The following is a 25,963-nucleotide window of genomic DNA, read 5'->3' as shown; positions in this document are numbered from 1 at the left end:
CTAGGACATTGAAAGATTATAGACTTTGGAAAATTCAAATGTTCTATGTTCAAGGCCTATGGTATATTCAGGCCAAAAAAACACGTACAAAGGCTCTAGGACTAAATGCGTGAGTCATGGAATTCACGCCCACGCTGATTCTACTGCACACTTTATACAACTACCCAAATCAAAACAGTAACACAGGCCTGGCCCCATAAAAACATATTTAAGTAATCCCTGTGGAATTTAGGGAAAAAAGCATACTGTCCAGATAGGATGTAGGCAGAACTCAATAAGATGCAAACATACGCGTACACTTTAAAATATGCTAGATGAGGACGTTTAACGGGTAAGTTTTTGTTTTGAATAAAGGATTTATTGCCCTAAACACACCGGACCTGAACTAGAAAGGGGTGTGAGAAAGCGGAGCAAGCATCAAGTTGTGTAAATCAATGTGGGAGTAACTCAGCGACCTGTTAACTCGTTGCCAAGTTCTCGGCGCCAGCCCTTTCCCGGGTGGAAGGAGGCCTCCTCTTGCCCCGGAGGAGAGGCATGGGTCTCGACCCCGGGTCTTCCCGCCGGCTCTGCTAGGTCCTTCCCACTCGCGTGCGCCGCTCCGAGCAGGGCAGGCCGGGGCGGGGACAAGAGAGTACTGAGGGAAGGGCCGAGGGCGGTCAGGGAGGGCGGCGGGCGGTTTTATTGTTTCCTTTCGCCCTCCTCCTCCCGCGCCTCGCCCCGGCGTCACTGGAAAGCAGCCCGGGCCGCCCGGCGGCGGGTTATTTATAGCGCGGGCTGCGCGCGCGTCACGGAGCCCGGCCCGACTGACGGGGCCGCTGACGCGCTTGGCCGCGGGGCCGAGTCCGCGGGGCTGCGCGCCGGGCGCCGGCGACAATGGGGTTCTGTGTGTGCAGCTGCCGTCGCCGCTGGGGGCCGGGGGAGGGGGGCGGGCAGCCGCTCCCCGACCCCCCTTCCTCTCGCCCGCGACCCCCCGAAAGGTAACCGGCCTCTTCTGCCCCTGGCCGGGCCCCGCCAGCTGCTTTTTTCTTTTCTTTTTAAAAAATTTAATCAGTTAAGTTTCCCTCGCCCCAACCGCTTCCATCTCCCCCGCTTTCCCTTCTGGCCCCCCAACATGACGAGACAGGGGGCTTTAGCCGGCCGGGGGCGACCGCTTTGTGCGTCGCGGGGAGCGGGACCCGCCCAAGGCGCGCCCAGCGGGGGACGCGGTGACCGAGGGGCCGGGAGCGCCGGGCAGGTAACGTATCCTGGACCAGGAGCTGGGGCTTTGTTTGGGTCGGGGGAAGGGAGGGGACCTGGGGTGGGTGTGGACGCCGGGCAGCCCTTCTGGGACTCCTGTCTCCCCTCCACTCCCCGCTCTCCGCCCCGCGGGCCGGCGCGCAGGAAGCCAACCTGAGTGTGTGGCGCGAGAAGCGAAAGAGAAACTTCTGCGTGACTAGCTGAGGCTCCTTCGAGAGGCCAGGACGCTAGAGGCCCCCACCCCTCCCCCCGCCGCCGCCGCCGCCGCCCCTCCCCCTCCCGCTCTCTCTCCTCGCCGGGGACTTTGGAGCCCTCCCTTCGCCCGCCCCCGCCCCGCGGAAGGAGGGACTGGCGAGGATTTTAGGGACTTCCTGGGACACGGAGACCGGCTCTGAACCATCCCCTTTCAGCTGTCGGAAGCTGGGCAAGCTAGCTCTGGAGCCTCTCGCACGTGGCAGGCAGGCAGAGAACTTGCTGTGCCTTCTAGGAAATTGCAATCGATTTGTAATGCAGTTTCGCTAATTGGGAGTTCAAAATTAAACTTTAATAAAGCATTTGTGTCGTCTCGTCTAATTGTGAAAGCTTCCATCCGTCCTGGTAGATAGACTCTGAGTCTCAAGTTAATGGCGCTAAGCTAGATTTCCCCCCAAGTACAATTCCGTCAGCCGGCGTCGGCGCAGCTGGATTTCCGTTAGGTACAGATGTTGCTAATGGCATCTTAAGCACGGATGGGCAGATAGCATACGGAATGCAACATGTTGCCATATGGTTCCGTTAGCCTTTCACCTCCAGGGATATCAATCACATATATTCTGGGAGGAACTTAATGACTCTCTGAACGGCAAAATGAATTACCTGGTACAATTTATATCCCTTGACCTGATACGTTATAACAACAGGAAGATAGCATCCCACAGTTTCTGTGGTATGAACTGAACTTCAGAGCTACATTTCAAATTTTATAACATCTATTTGTAGTGTGAGGGGCCCTGTCAAACCACTCTGGCTGAAAAATCCCTTTCTGTATTGTCCTTCTTCCCCCCCCCCCCCCCAACCTCTGGCTTATAGTTATAAAAGTTTAGCGAAACTGTTGTCTTGGTAATTGCCAATCAGCTGACCAAATACTAATTGAAGAGAGTATGGAGAAATAGAAAATACGATTTCCAGAGCTAGTGACTTAAGACCGATCATCAGGAACACCATACTTTAAGAACTCCCCAAATTAAAGGACTCCCAAGAAAAATCTATTTTGTGAATCGTTTCACTATAACTCCTAAAATCCATTTATTAACTCTTTGAAATTTTGTTTTTTTAATACTTCATTCTTAGGAAAGTAACTTACAAAAATGTACTCAGAAATATGAAATATAAGGACCTCCTTAGCAAAATAGTTTCTCTTCCCTCGGCAACTCACCTGAACTTGAATTCTGTATGTGGTGGTACTGGTGGTTTGTTTTTTTTTCTTTGGAACATGTCAGTGACAGCATACTGAAGTCACTGTTAGATCCTAGTAGAATGATCCTGTAATATTTCCCAGGTCTTTTTAAAAATATCCTGGTGATTAATAAAATGTTTGGCTCTAATTTCAGATTATAAACATGGTTGTCTTTTGCTGTATCCCTCCTTTTTCCTTCACTAATACAGAGATGCAACATTGCAAGACAAGAAACTTAAGTGTAAAAACAGTAAAATACTACAACTTTTTAAAAACTTTTTCCTATTAAGGGATATATGAAAGCTGTGGGCATACTATCTTTTAAAAGATTTTGCTTCCAACAATACATAAACCACATTAATTCATGTGAACTGATAAACTAGGGTAATACACAAAATAGACCTGAAAACATTTTCAGTCATGAAAGTTTCATAATTCATTTTTAAATTACAAGATAACGTCTCCTTTTTTTCTTTTTGTAATAGATGATTTTTTACCTAGTGCTTGAGTCCGGGCAATGATTTTGATAATTATGAAATAATATAAGATCTTTTTAGAAAATTTTATACAGAACAAAATAAGATATATCTGAGTTATGACAACCCTTACTGGAGACTGTTTTTGGGTAATCTTTTAATGGCTGAAATTGTATTTCTCTGTAGCATCAGCATTCAATGAGTTTTAACCTTGATCTGTAGTGAGGCTGTTAATCATGACTACATCTCCATGACTTCTGAATAGGTTGTGAGTGTGTCCTTTAATCAGTCACACAGAACTCGCCTTATAAAGCTGTTATTGTCATGAGCAGATACTGCAGGCTTTTGTCAAGCCCGGTGATTATTAACGTTTTCGTTCTTCAAAAGCCAGGCTGAAAGTCCTGCTGTGCTTTATTTCACAATTCAAGTCCATTAGTACGTAAAATCCTAAGCAGCAATATTTGCCTTTTCTCAAGTTAAAGTATTACGTACATCGTTCATAATTTCAGGCCCATTCATGGACAAAAACTATGTGTGTATTTGGTATACATATATAATAACAAAAACAAGATATGCGTCTTGCATCATGACTTATTTGAAGTGAAGATTTGATGGATGTCCATTGTTACTCTAGATGAGGTGGCTGGCTGCCAAGGCAATCCCTCTAGCTTTGAAAGTACTGGCATTGTTATTGTCTATCAGGGAATCACTTTCTAATTTTTAAGCTCCCAACTTCACCTCCCTCTTTCAGTATGGCCCTTCCATACTGCTAATCTGAGAATTTGTTTGAATGTGAAAACTTTTGAAAATGTGTTTGTTTTGGCCAAGATTTTCATCAGTATTTCTGGTTGCCTGCTGGTTTATCTTGAGCTGGCAAGTATGTTTTTAATTGAAAGTGAAGAAATACTATCAGGACAAGGTATATTCCCCATGCTCTGAGTAATTTTAATTGTGATGTAATCCTTGGTGCTTTCTTATCTTTTTTACTTATGAATGTATTTTAAATTATTTAAGATAGGACAGATTTACGCCTTTCTCAAGGTAATATGAGACAAGTCATGGATAGGCGTTAGGCCTCTATTAGAACACGTCATTCGAGTGGGTGGGGGTGGGGAGGAGAGCCCTCAGGAAAGAGTATACAGGCCCACTGCACTGGCCCTGTTTGCTTTTCAAATTTAAAACCCATATTGCTGTGTTGGAAACTTGTTTCTCTTTTATAACCTTTCATTTAATTTTTTTTTTTTTTAAACTGTCAATCTGTAAATATTTAACCAGCCAAGCAGGAAACAGTCTTTTATTCTCAACTATATGCAGCTTTGTTTTTATCTGAGTTAGTGTGAGGGGCATGCAAATACATAAAAATTTGATTTGGTTTTCCTTACTTTGAAGATTGACAGAGGCTTCTTTAGTTAATCTTGTTCTATTCCATGTTCTGTATTCAGATATTGAAATACAGTATTTTTATACATTTATAAGATTGTGTTTGCATTTATTTATTTATTTTTTTTTTTAAAGCATGTAGCCTTGAATGTTTGTTCTACTTTTTTTTTTTTTTTCTTCACATCATTACTCTGGTACTGCTTGATGTAACTTGATTAGCTCCCTCCCCAGTCATGATTGGTAATTAAAATAGGCATTAAAATTAGTCACTTAGCAATTTTGCTGTTCAATTGGCAATTAAATTACTTAATTGCAATTAAAGTCCTAATTTTAATTGGCAAAATGATAGATGTAGATTTAAGATAATATGTATAAATACTTTAATAAGTGTCTATATAAGGATTACTTAATTACTCAACTTCAAGTTTATGCTGTTAACTTTAGAACTTTTAAGTGAGCAATGAAATTTATATTACATCTATTCAAAGAATATGGTAATTAGATTTATTACTTATCACTATAAGGGTCCTTGCTATAAGTTAACTTTTGTAATGTTAAAATTGTAGACTTGTTAATTGCAGAATTATGTTGAGAAAGAGGGCATATATGTCTTTGTCGTAATATATCAATAACATGTCTTCAGTTTTTATTAAATTGAAAAGTTGGTGAAAAAAAGTGGTTATTTTATCATTAAAGGTAAAATTAAAAACTAGCTAGCTGTTATATATAATGAAGACTCTTGCAAAGTGTATGTATTTTATCTACTAAAAGAAAATCCTACATAGTACTATGATGGTTACTGATGTTATTAGCTACTTTTACAATTTCAAATGCCCTTGGTGTTTTCTTAGCATATAGCACCTTATTCTCAGAACCTTTAAAGCATTTTTCAGGACTTTGTACTTTTTAATGACTCCCATGTTTAGTGAAATTAGCAATAAAATCTAAAACCAAAGTAACCCTTCCTTGCTTAATCAAAAAGAAGTCTTACATAAGAAAATATTGAAGATTGCTAGGTGTGGGAGGAGGGGAGAATGGAGAATTATTAAATGGTTACAGAGTTAGAGTTTTATAAGATTAAGAGTTACGGGGGTAAGTAGTGGTGATGGGTGCACAACAGGATGACTGTATTTAACACGATTAAACTGTACATTTAAAATTGTAAGATGGTAATTTTTATGTGTGTTTTACCACAGTAACAAAAAAAAGTATTAAGTGGTTAATTTAAAAGTATTTAGGAGATAGTTACTGAGAGTCAAGAACTAGAGAAAAGATGAAGGATTTTTATTATGCAAAATACTTTTTGAGTGGCATGAGGTTTTACCATATGTTCAGTTTTATAATTTTAATTTACAAGTAGATGCTTCTAGAAAAAATGAGAGCTGTTTTCTTCTGCACATCTTTACACATTTCTAGAACTGAGTTCTGTATCAAAGAAACAATTTTTAAAATCTTTGGATTAAGTGATTTGGGATGAAAAACGGGCTGGGTAAAACTGAGTAAAAGCCACAACTACCCAAAATGTAAATTACCAGCTAAGCATTTTACTTATTCTCTAGGCATCTCATAGAAAAGGAAAAAATGATTGGTTGATTAATATCTTTTTAATGCAAGTGAAATGGCAAAGTAAATAACTGGAAACCATCCATATTAAAAAATGATTATGTATTTTCAGAAACTGAGATTTTTTTCAAAGTGAAAATTTCTATCACTAATATAAAACTGAATGACAATAAATTACATGAAATTTGTCCAAATATAACCTAAAATAAATTTCATTTTTATGCTTAACATAGATTCCATTAACTAATGTTATGAAATTTCTTCAAGTTACCTTGATTCTTATAGAATAACAGTTGTGTTTGTTTACTATATTTTAACTGTGAGAGCTAAGGGCTACTCTGAGTACATTTGGGGGGAATAGTGAAATAAATCCCTGAAGATCCCTTTCCCATGCATTATGATAGAAAATCCTTATGGAATTAAGGATTCCATAGAATTAAGAATTAAATCCATATTTGCTTTCTAAATCATACCAAAAATCTCAATTTTATTAAGTATAATCTGCTTAGCCTTGCATAAAATAAAATGCTTAGATTTAGATTTGAGTATGTATTATTTACATTGTTTTTTATGAAAATGTTATATATATATATACACACACACACACCAATATGTTCTGCTTCATACTGGCTAATATCATAAAAGATAATATTATTTTCCTATGTGCTTTTTCTGAGGTCATCTAATACTGTATATTGACAAATAATAATATTGTAATTTTAGTTGGTTTCAAAAAAAGGAGCTCTTACAGGTAGGATCAGTTTTTATTCCCATTTATTTTAAATTGTTAAAAATACTGACCTTCATTTGGGGTAACTTTATGTATTTATACATAGCAGTAATTTAAAGTTATATCAGATTCTGGGCCCTGAAAGAAACATTATTGTCATTTTAATTGAGTTATAAAGTAGTTTATATTCAAGAATCTATTTACGTTCAAGAATCTTATAGGATTGCAGTCATATAAATGCAGAATTTCAGTTTCTTTTAGCCTAGAGCATCATTTGAACATTTTCTAAAAGGTTGTTCAATTCTACATTTTGATTCCATTATATGTGTAATTAAACCTCTGTGCACAAAAGCATTCTCTTATGTACTAGCAAATACACCCACAGGAATCCTCTTATAAACTATAATTTATTTAAACATGTAATCATAGGATTTTAAAACATGCTTTCATTTTTCCAAACTATATGCCAATTTGAACTGCTTGGTGATAAAATGAAAGATTTTATTACCATTTTGATTTTTTTTTCCTCTGTGACCTGACAGTTAAATATGGGTGGGCGGAAATAAAGAAAACCTATTGTGAACCTAATTTCAGTGTTAAACTGTTTCCCTTTTTGAGAAAAATAGAAGAGAATCAAAGATTTGTAGTTATTTATGAATTCCAGCAGAATATGAATGTCTGGGCCTGCTGCAAGATCTCCTGGAGCTTTACCCAAGTAGTAAATAGCTAGGGGTGGGTGTGTGTGTGTGTGTGTGTTCGCGCGCGCGCTTGTGCGTGTATTTGTATGACGGTGTGTGCTTGTGTGTGTTTGTGTGATGGTGTGTGTGTGCTTGTGCATGTATTTGTGTGATGGATCATCCTGAATGTTGTGGAGTCAGGCCCCCTACTGACAGCATCAGTCAATTACAGACATTGGCCCTTCTACTGAGACCTGCCTTTCATGAGAATCTGTTGGGGACACAAGAGTCTGGTGTTTTGAGCGTGGTGGTTCTTTTTTACACTTTCTAATGTCTACCGGATCCTTTCCACCCGGAGCACATGTGAGCCCTACCAAAAACGCCAACCCAAAAAACAGCTTACCCAATAATTGGTTTAAGAGTCTATCGGTCTTTGATTCTGATGTGTCTTAATAAGAAGACACACTTCCTAGCAGCTATTGTAGAATAGGGATTTGAGGAAGAGAGAACTCGTATGGATTGTAGAAAAGAAGGCCAAAAAGCCACTTCTTTCCCCTCGCATGTTGATGTTATATCCGATTCATTCCCAGTTGCTAATAATTGTTAACAATAAGCTCCTGTGAAAACTGCGTTTCGATCTTGGGTGCATAAAAGACTTGAACGAAGGCTCTGTTACCAAGAAGCCAGACTCGACAGGTTGCTGTGACAGAATAATGCTTCATATTACAGTGTTTGTCTTCTTGGAGTTCACTTTAAGAACTCCAGCACACCTTTTCCATTCACTGGGAGAGAATTTTCAAACTGTCCCCAGACTCACCCCGGGCTAAAGCCAAATGTTTTTTAAAATGGTTTAAGGGAGGAGGGGCGTGTTGAGGGAATGCACCTCCTTAAGATCTGCATATTTGTGTTTGGAGAGTGGTGGTTACAACCTTAAAGTTCTCCTGGCCCCCGCCTTCCTAGAAATATATTAAAAAATAATAACTGCCACCCCAGCATGGCTGCGCTTGAGTTTCCGACTGCCTGAAAATAGCTGCTGGGAGCCTGGCCCACCGCTGGGATCAAGGAAAGCACCCTCAGGCCGCGCCCTGCTCCCTTGCGGAAGGGGAAGGGAACCCGGGAGGGCGCCACAGAGCTAGCGCTGCTGCTATTTTGGGCCCAGCTGGGCGGGTGCGTCAATGCCTGCGCCCCTGCGTCACCGCCACCCCCACCCCTTTCCTTCTCCCCGGCTCTCCAAACTCTCACTTTTTCCCTTTCGTTCGCGTGGAATCGCTTCTGCCCACAGGGCGCTGACGCTACCCAGCTCATGCTAATAAGCTATTCTTCCCCCTCCTCCCCTCATCCCCCTACTTGCACACCCTCACCCGCCACCACAACACGCCCCCTCCAACAGACACACACACACATTCGCACACACTTCCTGGTTTTATTTTTTCTCTTGCCCGCTAGGGCACCGCCGAGCCGCTACGGCGGCAGCAGCGGCAGTCGCAACATCTGGGGGAAACTTAAGGTGGTCACGTAGGTTTTCCCAAGGCTGCAGCGTGGAAGAGCCTGTGGCTTCTCGGGGCAGCCTCGGGGCACTGATGGCAATGCCTCTCCGGCCGCCGAGGAGCAGGAGGCGGCGGGAGCGGGCAAAGGCGGGGGCTGGGGGTGCAGATTAGGACTGAGCGGCTCCTGGACTTGGAGAGCTCCCAGGCACTCTCGGCCCGCCTGTACTGGGAACCTCAGGATGAGGGGTCCAAAGGGGTCCCGCAGCCTGGAAGTCAGCCACACCAAGAGGGAGGGGCGGCTGCAAATCTTCGCAGGCGGAGGAAGGGGACGCCCCCTCCCTCCCCGGGTGACTCCCCCCGCTCCACTGGAGAAGTCCCAAAGCCCGGCCAGCTCTGGTCCAGGAACCAGGAAGCGAGCTGACTCCCGGGAGAAGCTTGTTTCTTTGCTGGAGAGCGCCTTGTGCCCTCAGTCTGGAGGGTGGATTGCCTTGCGAATTGCAGTCGGCCGAAGCTAGGGCGACCGCGGGGGTGCGGCGAGCTCCGGCCGCCCTCCGGGCCCTCTCCTGGGAGAGCTGAACCCACACACAGTGCGCTTCGGAGAGATCCAGCCAGCTCCGTCCTCTGTGTCCCTGGGTTTAGTCTTGCCCCCTTGGCTCTCAGATTGTGGCTTCCAGAGCCCTGGTGCTTCAGGGGAGGGTCGATTTATTTTCCTAAAACTCGTGAAAAGGAACGAGTTGATGGGCATCCAGGAGCGTCGAAGTATGAGAGTTGGTAAAAGGTGAGACTAAAGCACCTTTTTGCAGAACACACCTGTTGCCCGTTGCTCGGCTGCATTGTCTGCGAAAGGAAAGAGGGCGACGCCTCACTCTGACTTTTGGGGTCCCTGAAGGGCTGGGTCACGGCTACCCTTTCCTTTTCCCTCCCCTCCCCACGCACCACGTCCTCCCTCGCACGTGAGCCCTGCGAGGAAAGAAGGAAACACAGAAAATAGGCCCTCCTTACTCTCTTCCACTTTGGAGAGGGTGTGTGTTGGGGCGCGGGGGTGGGATATGCCAGAGGAGAAGGCCAGGGACAGGAAAAGAGAGAAAAGGGGGATGCACTGGACTAGGGAAATCCCATGCCAATTATAGGAGCCCTCTGAGCGTCTCGTGTCATGGGACATCTGCACTCGCTTCCGCTAACGGGGGTGGCAGTCGTGGGTGGATGAGGTTAGGGCGCTGCCAGGCACGCCCCATCTCGTGCAATTCCAGGTGCTGGTACCTGGCCTACGCTTGGGTTCCCTTCCGCCGGGCTTTTGTTGCACCTTCTCCCACGTGTGAGCTGCTGGGCGGCAGCGGTGGCGCGGGGGTTTGGTGGGGGGAAGGTGAGGTGAGATGTCGAGGCGCTGCGGGTTGCGCGGACCTGAGTGGAGAGGTCACACCTCTTTCGGAAAAAGAAAAAAACCTAGCTGGCTACCAAGGTGAACCCTGAACAGTTCCCACCTTAAAATCGGCCCTGCTCGTGACGTCAGGTCGGAAATATACCAAAGCGAGCGCTGGCCAGGAGTCTGGGGAGAGCGGCCGCGCGGCGATTGGGCGGCGGGCCGCTGACGCGCGCTGACGCGCGGAGACTTTAGGTGAATGTTGGCAGCGGCAGCGCGAGCCACATAAACAAAGGCACATTGGCGGCCAGGGCCAGTCCGCCCGGTGGCTCGCGCTAGGCTCCGCGGTCCCGCTCGCCTGCCCAGCCGGCCGCCTTCCCCTGCTCCCTACCCGCTCTCGGTGCCGCGATTCCCTTCGCCCCTCTCGCCCACCCCTCCCCGGCCCTGCCACCCAGACTCCCGGAGGGAACTACACTTCGGCCGAGTTGAATGAATGAAGAGAGACGCAGAGAACTCCTAAGTGAGTAGGTGCGGCTGACACAGCTCGCATTCTTTTATCCTTCTTTCTTCTTTTGCACGTCTCTTCTTTCCGTTTGTCTGGTGCAGGTTCTCTGGAATTGGGCGCCGGAGGCGCGGAGCGCGAGTGGGGCCGAAGGATGGGGAGTAGGTGTGCGCAGCTCCAGAGGGCATTTTGTCGAAACTCCTGCTTTGCCACCCCGCAGAGGCTTCCTGGCTCCTCATTGGTGGACGTGGAAGGGAGCTTGCACAGTTTGGGGAGCTGCGGACTTGCCCGCGGAAATGTGCGCAAAGTTTGCTCTTAGTGCGGAATTGATTTAGGTCTTTGGACACGTAGACTCCAAGTCCTGTGTATAAGAGGGGCCTGGACGCGGCCCAGAAAGTGACAGGAAGAGAGAAAGTTCTTCAGTTTATGTGTTGCTTGGGAACTGTGTCACCGCGGCTGGACAGCGTGCCCGAGTTTCCTGGGTATTGTTGAGTGAGGAGAGGTGGTTGGTAGAGTGACCTGTTACTAAGTTGCTTGAAAATTTCTGGTTTTCACGTGTGCCGCGCTTGTTTGTGAGTTTGACAGAGAGAGAGAGACAGAATATTTAGAGTAGTTGTGAAGCTGCAGAGTTAACAGAGGGTTAATATCCAGTACAGGCATATCTGTCAAGGGCTGGGAGTTGGGGGTGGTCAAGAGTCCCTTTCTTTCTACTTTTTTTGGTTACCCTCCCTCCTCCATGAAGCAAGACTGTGACTGGGGTGGGGGGTGGGGGAGGAAAAGAGACTTGGATGTTTGGCTTTCTGTTTCATTAGTAATAAAATTGTCTATGCTCTAGAATGCCTTCCAAGTGGGAACATCTGAAAATTACTCGGACAGAAGAATGCCTTGTTCCAGCAAGTAGGCAGATTGTGCAAGGCTGGATAGGGAAGGTGCTCAGCTTGTTATGCTGAGAGGTACTTCTACCACTGGTGCCAATATTGGATAAGCAGTATTTCCCTCTCTCTGCAACTCACCTAAGATGCTCTTGACAAAATATGGTCCCCTCTTTCCGCTCCTTGGCCATTAAAGATGAAAGACATTTCCTGGAAAAGTGAATGTCAATTCACCTGTATCCCCAAACCCAGTGCTCAGTCAGAAGCTCTTAGGAAATCCAGATGCTTCCATTCAGATTGCCTTCAGGGCTCCCCAGGCCTTACTAACATTTTGTACCTTCCTAGGTGTGGAGGGAGAGACTGTTTTTACATTTTATATTCTTGACTTCTACTTTCCTTACCCTGTACTAGATGAAAAGCCAATTTCACCACAGGGGGGAAAAAATCAGGAGAAGGTTCCAATGCTGTATTTTATTAAATCCTAGTTTCTTCTTATTTAGTTCTGAATTAAACTAAAATGGAAATGACACTCCCTCCCACTGTCCCACACATACGCAGCAAAGGGGCTAGTTTATTTCATCATAAGTATTAACTAAGTACATGGAATAACTTTCCTCCTTTAGAATCTTCTCTCTGCCAAGACTGATACAGTCCATGGGTGAAATTTTCTGTTTCCAGCCATCTCTTCTACACATCCATTTTAACTGCTAAGTTTGATAAAGGCTACACACTAATTTCTAATTAAACAATCAAGAAGGGCACAGAGGGGCCTGCCTAGTGATACAGATGTCCAGCCAAATCAGTCCAGAAATTCACCCTAAGGCTTCCTGTGTCTTCATTTCAGGGAGGCGATCTGACAGGCTGGGCTCTCCACTGCTCTTCTAAAAATCTTGGAAACTTTGTCCTTCATTGAATTACGACACTGTCCACCTTTAATTTTCTCCAAAACGCCTGTAACTCGGCTGAAGGTTAGTGCCACTTCATTTCCCCCCCTCCCTTGAGTTCCTTAAACGTCAAGAAACAGGGCAATGCGAGCGATCTTTCCCCGCAAACCCTGTAACTTAAGTTTTTCCCCAACCCATCGCCTTCGGGAACAAGTTTCTCATTGTGCAATTCAACTTCATTTCTGGATTGAGCTTGCTGAACCCGAGCTTCAGAGGAAAGGCTCATGGGAACGGGAATGCTCCTGAAAAGGGTGAAGGGGGAGGCGTTGGAAATATCCGGGAATGGAGACCCTAATAACTTTCCAGTTCAGGGTCTTTATTGGGTCAGCCTTTCCTTGCTCCGCACTGTTCCGATCCGCAGTAATCGCGCTCTCCGCCGTTCCTCTCGCGCCCCTTCTTGCTCTCTGACCGCTGCGGGCTGCCGGTGTAGCTCCAGGTGTACCCGAGCCCGGGAGAAAGTGTTCACTTGACCAGGCTGAGTGTATATTACCCTGTTTCATTTCCAGCCATGCCTTGTGTTCAGGCGCAGTATGGGTCCTCGCCTCAAGGAGCCAGCCCCGCTTCTCAGAGCTACAGTTACCACTCTTCGGGAGAATACAGCTCCGATTTCTTAACTCCAGAGTTTGTCAAGTTTAGCATGGACCTCACCAACACTGAAATCACTGCCACCACTTCTCTCCCCAGCTTCAGTACCTTTATGGACAACTACAGCACAGGCTACGACGTCAAGCCACCTTGCTTGTACCAAATGCCCCTGTCCGGACAGCAGTCCTCCATTAAGGTAGAAGACATTCAGATGCACAACTACCAGCAACACAGCCACCTGCCCCCACAGTCCGAGGAGATGATGCCGCACTCCGGGTCCGTTTACTACAAGCCCTCCTCGCCCCCGACGCCCACCACCCCGGGCTTCCAGGTGCAGCACAGCCCCATGTGGGACGACCCAGGCTCCCTCCACAACTTCCACCAGAACTACGTGGCCACTACCCACATGATCGAACAGAGGAAAACGCCGGTCTCCCGCCTTTCCCTCTTCTCCTTTAAGCAGTCGCCCCCCGGAACCCCCGTGTCTAGCTGCCAGATGCGCTTCGATGGGCCCCTGCACGTCCCCATGAACCCGGAGCCAGCGGGCAGCCACCACGTGGTGGACGGGCAGACCTTCGCCGTGCCCAACCCCATCCGAAAGCCCGCGTCCATGGGCTTCCCTGGCCTGCAGATCGGCCACGCGTCGCAGCTGCTCGATACGCAGGTGCCCTCCCCGCCGTCGCGGGGCTCCCCCTCCAATGAAGGGCTGTGCGCTGTGTGCGGCGACAACGCGGCCTGCCAGCACTACGGCGTGCGCACCTGTGAGGGCTGCAAAGGGTTCTTTAAGGTGAGCCAGGTCGGGGGCGGAGGAGGCAGCTAGGGGCCCCCTACTGCCCAGAGCCTCAGAGTGCTTGCTCCGCTGGGGCGCAGGCTTCGGACTCTAACTGGTCTCCAGCGACTCCCCGGGTCCCTGAAAGCTGCCTTGCCGCCGCCCCTGGGCTGTGGCGGGGGTTTCTGGGTGCCTGAGAAAGGCAAGTAGGAAGGCGGGGAGACCCGGGGTCGCATCTCCTCACGAGGCCGACCCTGGCCGCCCCCCGCCTGAAGTTGCTGGAGCTGAGGTGGAAGAGGGTCATTTGCATGTGCTAGGAGCTGTCTTCTTGGTTCAGATTGAAATTGGTTAGGACAGAGAACCGTGTCTGAGCTAACCAAGTGGAACAGAATTCCCTGTGGTCAAATTAAGTGATCTCTTTATTTCGCCATCCTGATTGAATAATCTTATCATTTTAAATAGAGAAGGTCTCTAAGGAATGTAAATAATATGAATGCCCACGAATTTGTATTTACTGAGCGTCTCCTTCTCCTTCTCTTGGCATATAAAACACAGCAAGGAGCGGAAGGTTAGCTCAAATGTTAACGCTATCAATTTTCTTCTGTTAAATGCCCTGGGGGAGGGGAAAGAAAAGAGAGAGAAAGGAAAAAGGAAAAAATAAAAAGGAGTTGTGTATGTGTTTGTTTATGGTGAGGGAGTGTGGACCCTGTCCTCTCAGAAATTGTCCCTGGATTCCCTGAATTGTTGGATTTTCAAGAGAAAAAAAAATTTTTTCCCGGCCTATATTGTCTCCTTTTGCAGCGCACGGTGCAAAAAAACGCGAAATACGTGTGTTTAGCAAATAAAAACTGCCCAGTGGACAAGCGGCGCAGGAATCGCTGTCAGTACTGCCGGTTTCAGAAGTGCCTGGCTGTTGGGATGGTCAAAGAAGGTAGGTTGGGACAACAGCCCACTCCCCAGTCTTCGCCTTTGGGAAACTGCTGCCCCTATCCTAACCCCGCTTTCTACTTCCCAGAGCCGGGCGAGGGGAAGTGGAGGGTGTCTCCGGCTTTCTCCCACCCGCCTCTGGCCTCTATGACCAGGCAGCTGCATGCCAGCCCATTCTGCCCAAGAGAAAGCCGCCAGGCCCTCCTCGCCTTTAACTATACGACCCATTTGGAAGAAGACATAAAACAACCCCGCATTTTTTATGCTTCTCGTCAGTAAAGGCTTTACAAGCAGTGGGGCCCGGGCGCTGCCCGATGCAGGGGCGCCCCCGGCGGCTGTGGCCTTCCTTGGGGAGGGGTCTAGGCGGCAGCTGGGTCCTGCTTGGGAGAGCCGCGCTCAACCGACTGTTCCTTTGCAGTGGTTCGCACCGACAGTTTAAAAGGCCGGAGAGGTCGTTTACCTTCCAAACCGAAGAGCCCGCAGGAGCCCTCTCCCCCTTCGCCCCCGGTGAGTCTGATCAGTGCCCTCGTCAGGGCCCATGTCGACTCCAACCCGGCTATGACCAGCCTGGACTATTCCAGGGTAAGAAGCTGGAGGGGGTTTCATTTGGACAAAGCGACAGATGGGCAGGACCCCTTCCCCACACCTGTCAGTAACCCCTCAGGCCCAAGGGACAGAGGAGGCATGCAAGGGTCTGGCTTCACTGCTCTGGGCAGGGCCACAGAAGACGGATGGTGTTGCTGGGGGTGTGGACATGAGGACAGGGCAGGGGAAGAAAAAGAAGATGAGCCACAGTGGTCAGATCTCTTTAAGGCCCCTTCCCAGTACCTGGGTGCACACCAATACTCAGCACACCAATGCCTCTGATGCCCAAACCAGAGGCGATGCAAAAGCTCCCACTTGGGTTCTACCCCAGTCCTCCAAGGAGAAGCTTTAACCCCCACCTTCTCTGGTGCTGTCAGGGAGAGGGACAGCTGCTTGGGGTTGGGGAAGGGGAAGCGAGGAGGTGTCAGGAATGGCAGTGGGTGGGGGAATCAAGTGGTCAGATTTCTCTTTTACCCCAGCTATGAGGAATGTGTGGACTTTAATTGGAGGAAGTATGTCAGGCAACCTAGACGGCACTGCAATTTTATGAAGATTTGCAAAGGGTGACTCTGCTCAAGAACCACTCCGGCACTGGCATGAATACTAACGTGTCAATTGTTTTGTGGAGATAAGAGTGAACATTTCCCAGGGCTGGTTGGCACTGTATTTAGTCTGTATGAAAATGGTAATTTACATATTTAAAGCAGCGACCTCATAGCACCATCCCTAATTGAATTAATTGCCCCGGAACATCTAATTTCCTTACTGGTCAGAGAGAGGTTTAATTGTTATAAAAACCTGGCTCCCCTACTAGAAATGAGGTTAGCAATTTCACGGGTTATATATTTTAGAGAACCTCATTAAGTGCTTTTTAAAATGAAATTCCAGTTCCAGGCGAACCCTGACTATCAGATGAGTGGAGATGACACCCAGCATATCCAGCAATTCTATGATCTCCTGACTGGCTCCATGGAGATCATCAGGGGCTGGGCAGAGAAGATCCCGGGCTTCGCTGACCTGCCCAAAGCCGACCAAGACCTGCTTTTCGAATCGGCTTTCTTAGAACTATTTGTGCTGCGATTAGCCTACAGGTAATGGAAGGCTGGGAATGAAGGAAGAGAGGAATCAAGGAAAAGAAAGAGGAAAAGGGGGAAAAGGGTGGAGGGAGAAAGAGAGGAGAACAGATGTGAAATAAAAGAGAAGATAGGAAGGAAAGGGGAATAGATAAAAGGAAGAGAAGGGAAGCAGTGAGCATAGAAGCCTTGTATGAATAGAATGGAGGTGGGATAGGGGGCGTTCTTGATTGTTATGAAATTAGACCCTTTCAAGGTCCACTGGTCTACGTTTTATTAACTCTTGGGTAATTAGGTGCCTCTTAAATCCCTCATTTATTGCTCTTCAAGTAATTAGTTGTTTAGCCTTTTTTTTTTTCTCTCTCTCTCTCTCTTTTTCTCCCCTCTCTCTCTTTGGTATTAATTGCAGGTCCAACCCAGTGGAGGGTAAACTCATCTTTTGCAATGGGGTGGTCTTGCACAGGTTGCAATGTGTTCGTGGCTTTGGGGAATGGATTGATTCCATTGTTGAATTCTCCTCCAACTTGCAGAATATGAACATCGACATTTCTGCCTTCTCCTGCATCGCTGCCCTGGCTATGGTCACAGGTCAGTACCACAGGCACAGGGCATTTCTCCTCCTGAACTTTCCTTTCCCACCGATACTCCCTGGTCCTGTCAGCTAGCTAACTGCTTAGTGCATTCCTCTTTTGTTTCTGATTGTGTTTTCTGCAGAGAGACACGGTCTCAAGGAACCCAAGAGAGTGGAGGAGCTGCAAAACAAGATTGTAAATTGTCTCAAAGACCATGTGACTTTCAATAATGGGGGTTTGAACCGCCCCAACTATTTGTCCAAACTGTTGGGGAAGCTCCCAGAACTCCGTACACTTTGCACACAGGGGCTACAGCGCATTTTCTACCTGAAACTGGAAGATTTGGTACCACCACCAGCAATAATTGACAAACTTTTCCTGGACACTTTACCTTTCTAAGACCTCCTTCCATGCACTTCAGAGAAACTGGAAAGAAACCTAAAACTGTCCAGAGGGGGCAAGTGACAAGGGCAGAGAGATCCCCCTGAGCTGTCTCAGCTCTAGTCAGCCCCCTCCCCTTCCAAACACCCTGACCCTTGATCCCTAAAGAAAAAAACAGAAACAAAAAAACAAAAAACTGTTGCTATTTCCTAACCTGCAGGCAGAACCTGAAAGGGCATTTTGGCTCCGGGGCATCTTGGATTTAGAACACGGACTACACACAGTACTGTGGTATAAACTTTTTATTATCAGTTTAAAAATCATTTTATTGTTCAGAAGGAAGATTGCTAATGTATAATGGAAAACATTTGGCCACATTTGGTTGTTGCAGTTAAAATAAATGTAATACACATACACACACACACACACACACGTTGTAAGAGGACCCACAAGTATTGCCCTTTAAAAGATTTCAAAGTTTTCTGCTGTAAAGAAAGCTGTAATATATAGTAAAACTAAATGTTACGTGGGTGGCATGAGTTGAAGAAGGCAAAGGCTTGTAAATTTATCCAATGCAGTTTGGCTTTTTAAATTATTTTGTGCCTATTTATGAATAAATATTACAAATTCTAAAAGATAAGTGTGTTTGCAAAAAAAAAAAAAGAAATAACTACTCAAAAAAGGGACAAGCATGTTGATTCTAGGTTGAAAATGTTATAGGCACTTGCTACTTCAGTAATGTCTATATTATATAAATAGTATTTCAGACACTATGTAGTCTGTTAGATTTTATAAAGATTGGTAGTTACCTGAGCTTAAACATTTTCTCAATTGTAAAATAGGTGGGCACAAGTATTACACATCAGAAAATCCTGACAAAAGGGACACATAGTGTTTGTAACACCGTCCAACATTCCTTGTTTGTAAGTGTTGTATGTACCGTTGATGTTGATAAAAGAAAGTTTATATCTGGATTATTTTGTTGTCTAAAGCTAAACAAAACTTGCATGCAGCAGCTTTTGACCATTTCCAGAGTGCTTATAATATACATAACTCCCTGGAAATTACTGAGCACTTTGAATTTTTTTTTAACGTCTAAGATTGTCAGTTAATATATTATTTTATGTTTGAGTAAGAATTTTAATATTGCCATATTCTGTAGTATTTTTCTTTGTATATTTCCAGTATGGCACATGATAGGAATCACTGCCTTTTTTTCTATGGTGTATGACAGTTAGAGATGCTGATTTTTTTTTCCTGATAAATTCTTTCTTTGAGAAAGACAATTTTAATGTTTACAACAATAAACTATGTAAATGAACAGAATTTTGTCTTCTTTCTGGGTTAGGTAAAAATGATTACTAAACAGCAATATACAATAGACAGAGTTGGAGATTGATTTGGGATAGGTCATTTATTCAACATTTGAGTTTCAAACTGACAGCCTAGACCTATTCTGGCAAAAGGAACTGGAAAATTGAACTAATTATCCAGAGAATTCAGAACAACATTTTTCCTTAACCAGAACTTTCCAGTGTGGCAGCATGCATTTATCAGAATCAGGTGAGAATATCTCAACTCTTCTATTGACTTTGCTCTGAAAGCTAAGTGCAACTTTCATAGGAGAAGTTCAGAAGACCCAATAGCATTTGAACTTTTCCAGTTTTGAAGTCCTGTTGGGTTTTTTGTCTTGCATGATGTTTAGAAAGTATCTTTTTAAGACTCTGTCTACACAGATTTGAAGTGTATTGTATATAATCTCTGATTTTTTCCAATTCCTTGTAAAGGGTCTTGGAGGAAGAGTCAAGCATTTTGGTCCCTTTGGGTCAGTGGTCTTTGGCATAGAACAGAACTCAGTTAAAGACATTTCTTACAAATATTTTCCTCCTTCAGTGAATAGTGATGAGGTTCAATTTGCTGTCTTAGAATAATATAGCTGTCTTAAAAGTTTCTCGGATAAAGAATAAAATATCAATTTGTCAGGCTCTGGTTCTTTTTAGGTACAAACAAACTATATCACAGTATCTAGGCTTCCACTCAGTACTAACTTTTGGCAAAAAAAAGTAGTAAAGTCACTTTTGGTCTCAGCTTCCTCTCAGTGACCTGGTCCAGCTAGTCGTAAATTCTGGGACGTGTAGGATGGGGATGATTTTCTTCCTTGATCCTAGTGAGTTACAGATGGACTCCTGGTCACTGAAATTGACAAAAAGAGTAATTATTTTTTTAAATGCAGAGTTAGTAAATTGCCAGGAGAGTTCTCAGGTTTTATTTTTAGTTTACCTTTGCTTACTTTTTTTTTTAAGACATGTTTTGTGGGTCGAGCAACAGAGAGAAGGCAGGTCTCGGTGGTAATTTGAGGTTATTTTCATGTGATGCGCTTCTCTACAGGTAACTCTGAGAGGCAAAAGTTGGTGGCCACATAAAGAGATTAAAAAATAAGCGGAATGTTTGACGCCCTTGCTTTCTTGAAAAGATGAGGCTTGCCATTTCCTTTTATTTTTCACAACTTCTGCCCACTAATAAGCTGAGAGAAAGAGAAAGCTCTTTAGAAATGTTGGAGTCTGCAGAGCCGTCAGCAGTCTTCTCCCAGGTGTCTGCAGCCCGGAGACAATTACATCCCGACTCGGAATCCTCTAGAGTTGAACCCAGAAACGAACTCTGTTGCAGGTTCTCCCTTAAGGCAGCGGTTGCGCATCACCCGAGGCCAATGGGGTATCAGGTAGTGCGCCTCCCGAGAATTTGGGGTGAAAGGAGGGAGGGGTGACTCTCTCCCGTGTCCGCTTGCAGACTGAACCGGCTCCGCGTATATTTAGTTGTAATTCCTAAACTGAAAAGTGGCTAGCGCTTTTTCTGCTTCACAGTTACCGAGTCCGTTTCCAACTCCCCGAAGCGCACCGGGGTGTGCGGGGGAGCCTCGGAGATGTCTCGCCTGCTGCTTCCGGGATCTATGAGGTTGAGGACTTTGCTTGTCTTGGTCTTTCTAGGAGTAAAGGCCAGGAAAATCAACAGACACGCTGTTTTGCCAGAGACAGACTTTGTGTGGAACTTCTCTAGAAAGAGATGAAAACTTTATACTGGGGGCTTCGTATTCCCCTCCCCTTCCCAAGTCCCCTTAAGAATTTCAGTTGTTTGTGTCGTTTTAGCAATGAAACATGTTTTATCATTGTTAGAAGACATGACCAGACCCTTCTCAGTTCTGAAAGAAGGTCTAATTTCTTAGTCTTCACAGTTTCTAGACCCACGGTGAAGGGTTGCTTAGAATGCCCTGAATTGAAAATCCCATGGACGGAGGAGCCTGGTAGGCTGCAGTCCGTGGGGTCGCTAGAGTCGGACAGGACTGAGCGACTTCCCTTTCACTTTCATGCATTGGAGAAGGAAATGGCAACCCACTCCAGTGTTCTTGCCTGGAGAATCCCAGGAACGGGAAGCCTGGTGGGCTGCCGTCTATGGGGTCGCACAGAGTCGGACACGACTGAAGCGACTTAGCAGCAGCAGCAGCAGCCCTTAATACCAAACACGGATGAGCAGTGCAACAGCCTGTTACTTGGTGGGCTCCGCTTCTTTACCGTCCAGGCGACTGCCGAAGTCTCTCGATCCGACCTTGCGCTTTCGGAAAGGGATCAAGAGAGGGAAAGAGTGTTTGAATTTCTGGTCCTGATTCTAACAAGAGAGATAGCCTGGTCCCGGAAGCTCATAGCACCCTGCAGTGACAGCGGCACCCAACGACCTTATCCTGTGTATTTCTTTTTGCTGCTCCACTCCGTCCCTCGAGAGTCGATGTGCCCCCTCCCCCCAAAAAAACTTATCATAAGTCTTATTGGACACTGGTTCTCAGAGTGCAAGGAGCCGGCCAAGGAGAAGCAGATATTCCTGCCAACTTAAGAATGTCGCTTGAAGGCTCAATTTCACTTTGCTATGAGACTTTTGGCTTTATTTGCGCTTCAACGCTAATAGTCAATTATCTAATTGTATTTTAAACCTAGGCATCGGCAATGAATACTTTCAAGATACAAAGTCTGTGAAGGAAAACTTTCATTTCATTGTAATATTTTGGTCAGAGTTTTCCAGTTAAAGGTATATATCCATCCCCCTAGGCCCTATCCCGGATAGCGATACCAGGACACTTCCAAGCTTCTCCAGAGTTGCGCATCTGTGCGCCACCATCTCCACGCTTAACTCCGTATTGCGTGGGTTTCCTTTTTTATCCGCGGCGCGGTAGCGCGCGGAGAGTGAGGGCTCGGGTCTCCCCGGCCGGCCTTGCTTCTCGGTGTGAGAGAGGTGCTTGTTTCTGTCTCCAAGCCGTGTTGCCCGCCGTCACCTCAAAAATGGAGACAGGTTCTGTTAAGGTTGGGGGGGAGGGGAGAGAAGGTATCTAGTCCTGAGGATCTAAAAACTTTTTTTTCCCCCAGTATTATTTTGTCTGCTGAACAAGAGGTCTGGGAGTAAGTATCGCAAACATTCTCCTCCGAAAGGGGTTTTAAAGCTTCCTCCAGCCACACCTGTGCCCGCTATTCATTCGGGAATAGGAACTGTCACTGAGTGGGCGCGCCTGGAAATTTCTCAGCCGTCTAAGTCTCCTGTACACACCGCGAGTGGGACTTGACTCGGTTTTAGAGTCCCACGGGGGAGGGATGGAGTTTGGGGTCCCAGCCAATGCCCATTCAACCGACCCATCCCCCCACCCCGAAATGGGTCTCAGCCAGGACTAAAAGGAGCGCATCCGGTTGCAACAGTCTTCGAGGAAAAGTTCTGCCTAGCTCTGTGCATCGGGCAGAAGTCAACCAGGGGATCTCATGTTGCGAAGCTGCGTTTTTTTGGGTTCAGTCAGTTCAGTCGGTACTGGCTGACTTTATAGTGAAGCGAGATAAGAATTTGAAACAGGGCCGTCATTTTCTGGTAATTCGTTTTTAATAATAAAACAAGCACATGCAAACCCGCTTTTCATTTTTACTTTTAAATTTTACCAGAAATCCCAAATTGGATATTACGCAGAACCATTTAGGATGGTGAGGCTGTCATTTAAATCCATTTTCACTCGGTCTTTCCGTTTCCTGAGCACGGCTGGAGACGACAGCTGGGGCTCGAAGGATCTTTGCTCCGACTTTAATTTGGCTCTTCTTTAGGGAAATTCCCGCTTCCGTCCGAGGGCGCTTCGCGGAGCATGACGGCGGGGCTCCACCCCACGCCAGAGGCGTAAGGAAGTGGCTGCACCCCTATCTCCTAGCCGGGATGTGCGTTCCCTGCCTAACAGACAAGAGGCGGGAGAACTCCGAAGAACGAGATTCCAGCCGCTTACTCCCCACCCCACGCCTTCTCACTAGGCCCCCCTGCCAGCGTGGTCTGATTTTGAGGTCCCAGGATTACTGGAGAGATGCGTGTCTGTCTGTGGTTCGGGGATGCGAATGTGGGTAGGCACGCGCTCCAGCTCTGCCCGCTGCATTTTGGAGACAGGATTTGACTCCGCCGGTTGCACCAGGAGACTTTGTCCGGGGAGCCCTGGACCAATTAGAACGAACTCGCCCGGGTTAACTCTGCTTCCTCCGTTTCCTGGCCTGCCCTCCCCAGCTGCTCCCAGCTTCTTTCCCAGCTGTTCCGTGTTCCCCCAGGGCCGGAGACCGCAACAGGTTCCAGTCGCCGCGTGGCCAGGTCCAGTGCGATCGGGCGAGAGCACGTGCGGCCGAGCGTGCCCCCCCGGCTTTCTCTACTCCCACAGATCAGTGGTCAGCCTTGGGTCTCCCTAGTTGTGAGCGGGGCTGGAGCGTTCATTCACCCTCACACTGGGGAAAACCTTTTCACCTAGTTGTGGAGCGCACAAATAGGCGTGGCAGAGGATCCAGTCAGAGGCGCATCCGCGCTGCGAGCCACAGGATCGGGGAACGTCCCCCTCCCCCGCCCCGCACCCGCAGCACACGTGTGCCCCGCACGTGTGCTCTCAATTCCGAAGCTCGGAAGAGTGATCGTGCGCATCCGGCTCTGCTTACAGGTCTCCTGGCACCACAGGTTATGAGCCTTTGGCCCGCGCGCTGGGGGATGCGAGTCGTCAGGTGGCCAGAGGATTGCGGCGCCTGAAGGGGCCTCAGGGTAGCCGGTCCGCCTGTCTGCCTGCGGCAGGAGCCCTTCTTCCTCCCCTGAAGACGGCGACTGCCGGGTGCGGGCTGCCCTCTGCTCGGTTTAGCCGAGCTCTGTCGTGCTCAGCTGGACCTGACATAGAGCCGAGGAGGGACCCGGATATTTGGAGAGATTGGCCTCCACGCTTTCCGCCGCGTTTCTTCTTCCCCGGGTTGATCTCTTACTCTTGTTTCTCTATATTCCTATCTAAACTTGTTTTTAGAGCAACTAGAATTTCCAGGGTACGTCCCACCTGTCCTAACAAACAGTGTCAGAGTTTCTGATACAGATTCCCCGTCGAGGGGCAGCTGCGCGTGTGGGAACTCCATCTGACGCTAGAAGAGCTTCTATAGGGACTACTCCTGCTAAAAAGGTCGTGTTAAAGAGCTCAGATTTTCAGACCTTTGAAAAGGCTAAGAGGTAGAGGTAGAGAGGATCTCAGTAAGCTACAAGTAGGTCAGTGTTTTGCAAACTGAGGGTCCTGACCCATTAGTGGTTTGTAAAATCAATACAATCAATGGGTTGCGATCAGAATTTTCTTTCAAAGGAATATAATAGCAGACAAGCAACCACGAGTGCTTTGCACAGAATGTAGCCGAAGGGTAAAATGTCTAAGCACTGTTGGCTGAAACTTTGGATAGGCCACAAGTATAGACTGTATTTATGAATGTGGGTCTCAGGCAAAAAGTCTGAGAGCCGCTGCTGAGGGACCCGTCTATGCCGGAAGTGAAGGAGGGGTGTTGCCTTTACTGAGAGATGCTGATAAGGAAATTTCAGCACTGTGGTTTTGTGGTTAGTCTTCACTTCTCTGTATATTTTATTTTTTGTACCCCATCTCCTCCCCAACTGCACCAAGATTCCACATTTCTTTATCCCCTGGCTTGATAAGTGCTTGGAGCCCCGTTTGGGCATTGTAAGGACCAGGAGACAGGCCCACAAAGCCACTCCCTTTTCCTTTCCCTCTGTCATTTAGCACCTGGGAAGAGAGTGAACAATGAAGTTTCCTGGGGGAAGCCAGAGAGAGGGTAGGGAGTGACCCTCACATTGTCCATTCACCGTGTGCCTGGGCTTTTCATTTATTGCCCAACACTAGGAAAGAAGCAAAGCTTTTGAGGGAAATAGGTAGAGACAGGGATGGGTAAAGATAGTGAAAATACTGAGAAAGATCAGATAAGCGGGGACTGAGGGGATGGAAGAAGAAGGAAAGTTTGAGGATTTATTTAATCAGAGTGCTAGAACTGAAGGCCAGTAGAGATGGGAAGGAGAGGACTAGAATGCCCTAGAAATGCGGGATGCCAGGGAGCCAACAATAATTGTGGATGGGCTTGGAGAAAAAAGAAATGATAAATAAGAGCAAACAGAAAGGGCACATAAAGGAGGCTGGGGTGGGGTGGGGTGGGCAGATCTAAGGAAAGTTGAATGTTGAAGCCATAATAAAAGGATTATGTAAGGGGAGGGTGGCTTTAGGTGTGGGAAACCTTGGGTTAATGGGGACCACACAGCAGTTTCAAGTTATGTCAGAAAGAAATTAAAAGAGGGGAAAAAAAAAAACAACAAAACATTGGCATAGAAAAGTACTTGCCCTGTTATTTCATTCTAAGGAGCTTCGAAGGCAGGGTTGTTTCCAAAGGGGTGCTGCCATCTCCAGGCTGAGGGGATATGGATTCCTTTGAAGATTCAGGCCAACGTGAAAGGCAGAGAACCAAATGGCAGATGAGTAACTTCCACGGTTACTGAGTTTCCTCAATCACAATGCATAACTGCTTGTCTTGCTGCAAGGCTAGGTCTCAGCTCATGTAATCCTCTCAACTCCAACCTGTGAGGTTCAAATTGTTGCTTCCATTTTACAAATGAGATAAGGCTCAAAGATATTGTTAAGTATCTTGACTTCTAAGTACTTGGAATAGCTGGAATTTGAACTCAGAACCAAGACTGTAATCCCAACTGCCTTGCTCTTGTGCTACCTGGGGAGAAGGACTGTACCATTTCCCTCAGCAACTTTAAACAAAACTATGAATTTCTGCTGAGAGTTGAAGATATTGTATTTAGACTTCTACAGGGGAGAACTGACTAAATCATAGTGGGGTAGTGATAATAGTGCATTGCTCTTCTTTCTTATTTACGAGAATAATCCCGATTATTCTGACTAGGTTTTCATAGTTAATGTGTGAAGGAGTTTTGAGTTGCTTGCTTTGCTGCCCATGAAAAGAATGGGAATGATTGCTGTATTTGTTTATGTCACTGAGAAAGTCATATTAAAGGTAGTAAAGAGGAAAAATGCTTTTGCTCCTCAAGTTGTTT

General features: G+C 46.5%; 1 protein-coding gene across 10 annotated transcripts; it reads left to right on the top strand.

The window, feature by feature from the left end:
* Positions 1–840: 840 nt before the first annotated feature.
* Positions 841–18,224, top strand: NR4A2 (nuclear receptor subfamily 4 group A member 2). 10 transcript variants are annotated; one of them, XM_070390546.1, is made up of 9 exons: positions 841–977; positions 1,124–1,234; positions 12,563–12,686; positions 13,169–14,034; positions 14,818–14,947; positions 15,362–15,525; positions 16,417–16,619; positions 17,011–17,189; positions 17,316–18,224. In XM_070390546.1, the coding sequence occupies exons 4-9, from the start codon at positions 13,171–13,173 to the stop codon at positions 17,570–17,572; spliced, it is 1,797 nt and encodes a 598-aa protein (XP_070246647.1). In that variant the 5' UTR covers positions 841–977; positions 1,124–1,234; positions 12,563–12,686; positions 13,169–13,170; the 3' UTR covers positions 17,573–18,224. The 10 variants fall into 10 exon arrangements, 9 of the variants coding, with proteins under 9 accessions (XP_070246647.1, XP_070246654.1, XP_070246663.1 ...); XM_070390553.1 differs by lacking the exon at positions 1,124–1,234 and having other exon boundaries at positions 844–977; XM_070390562.1 differs by lacking the exons at positions 841–977; positions 1,124–1,234 and adding an exon at positions 8,977–9,762.
* The last annotated feature ends 7,739 nt before the right edge of the window (positions 18,225–25,963 follow it).

This window comes from Bos mutus, chromosome 2 (genome assembly GCF_027580195.1).
Source record: "Bos mutus isolate GX-2022 chromosome 2, NWIPB_WYAK_1.1, whole genome shotgun sequence".
NCBI classification, from domain to species: domain Eukaryota; kingdom Metazoa; phylum Chordata; class Mammalia; order Artiodactyla; family Bovidae; genus Bos; species Bos mutus.
This window is presented reverse-complemented; position numbering and strand designations above follow the sequence as displayed.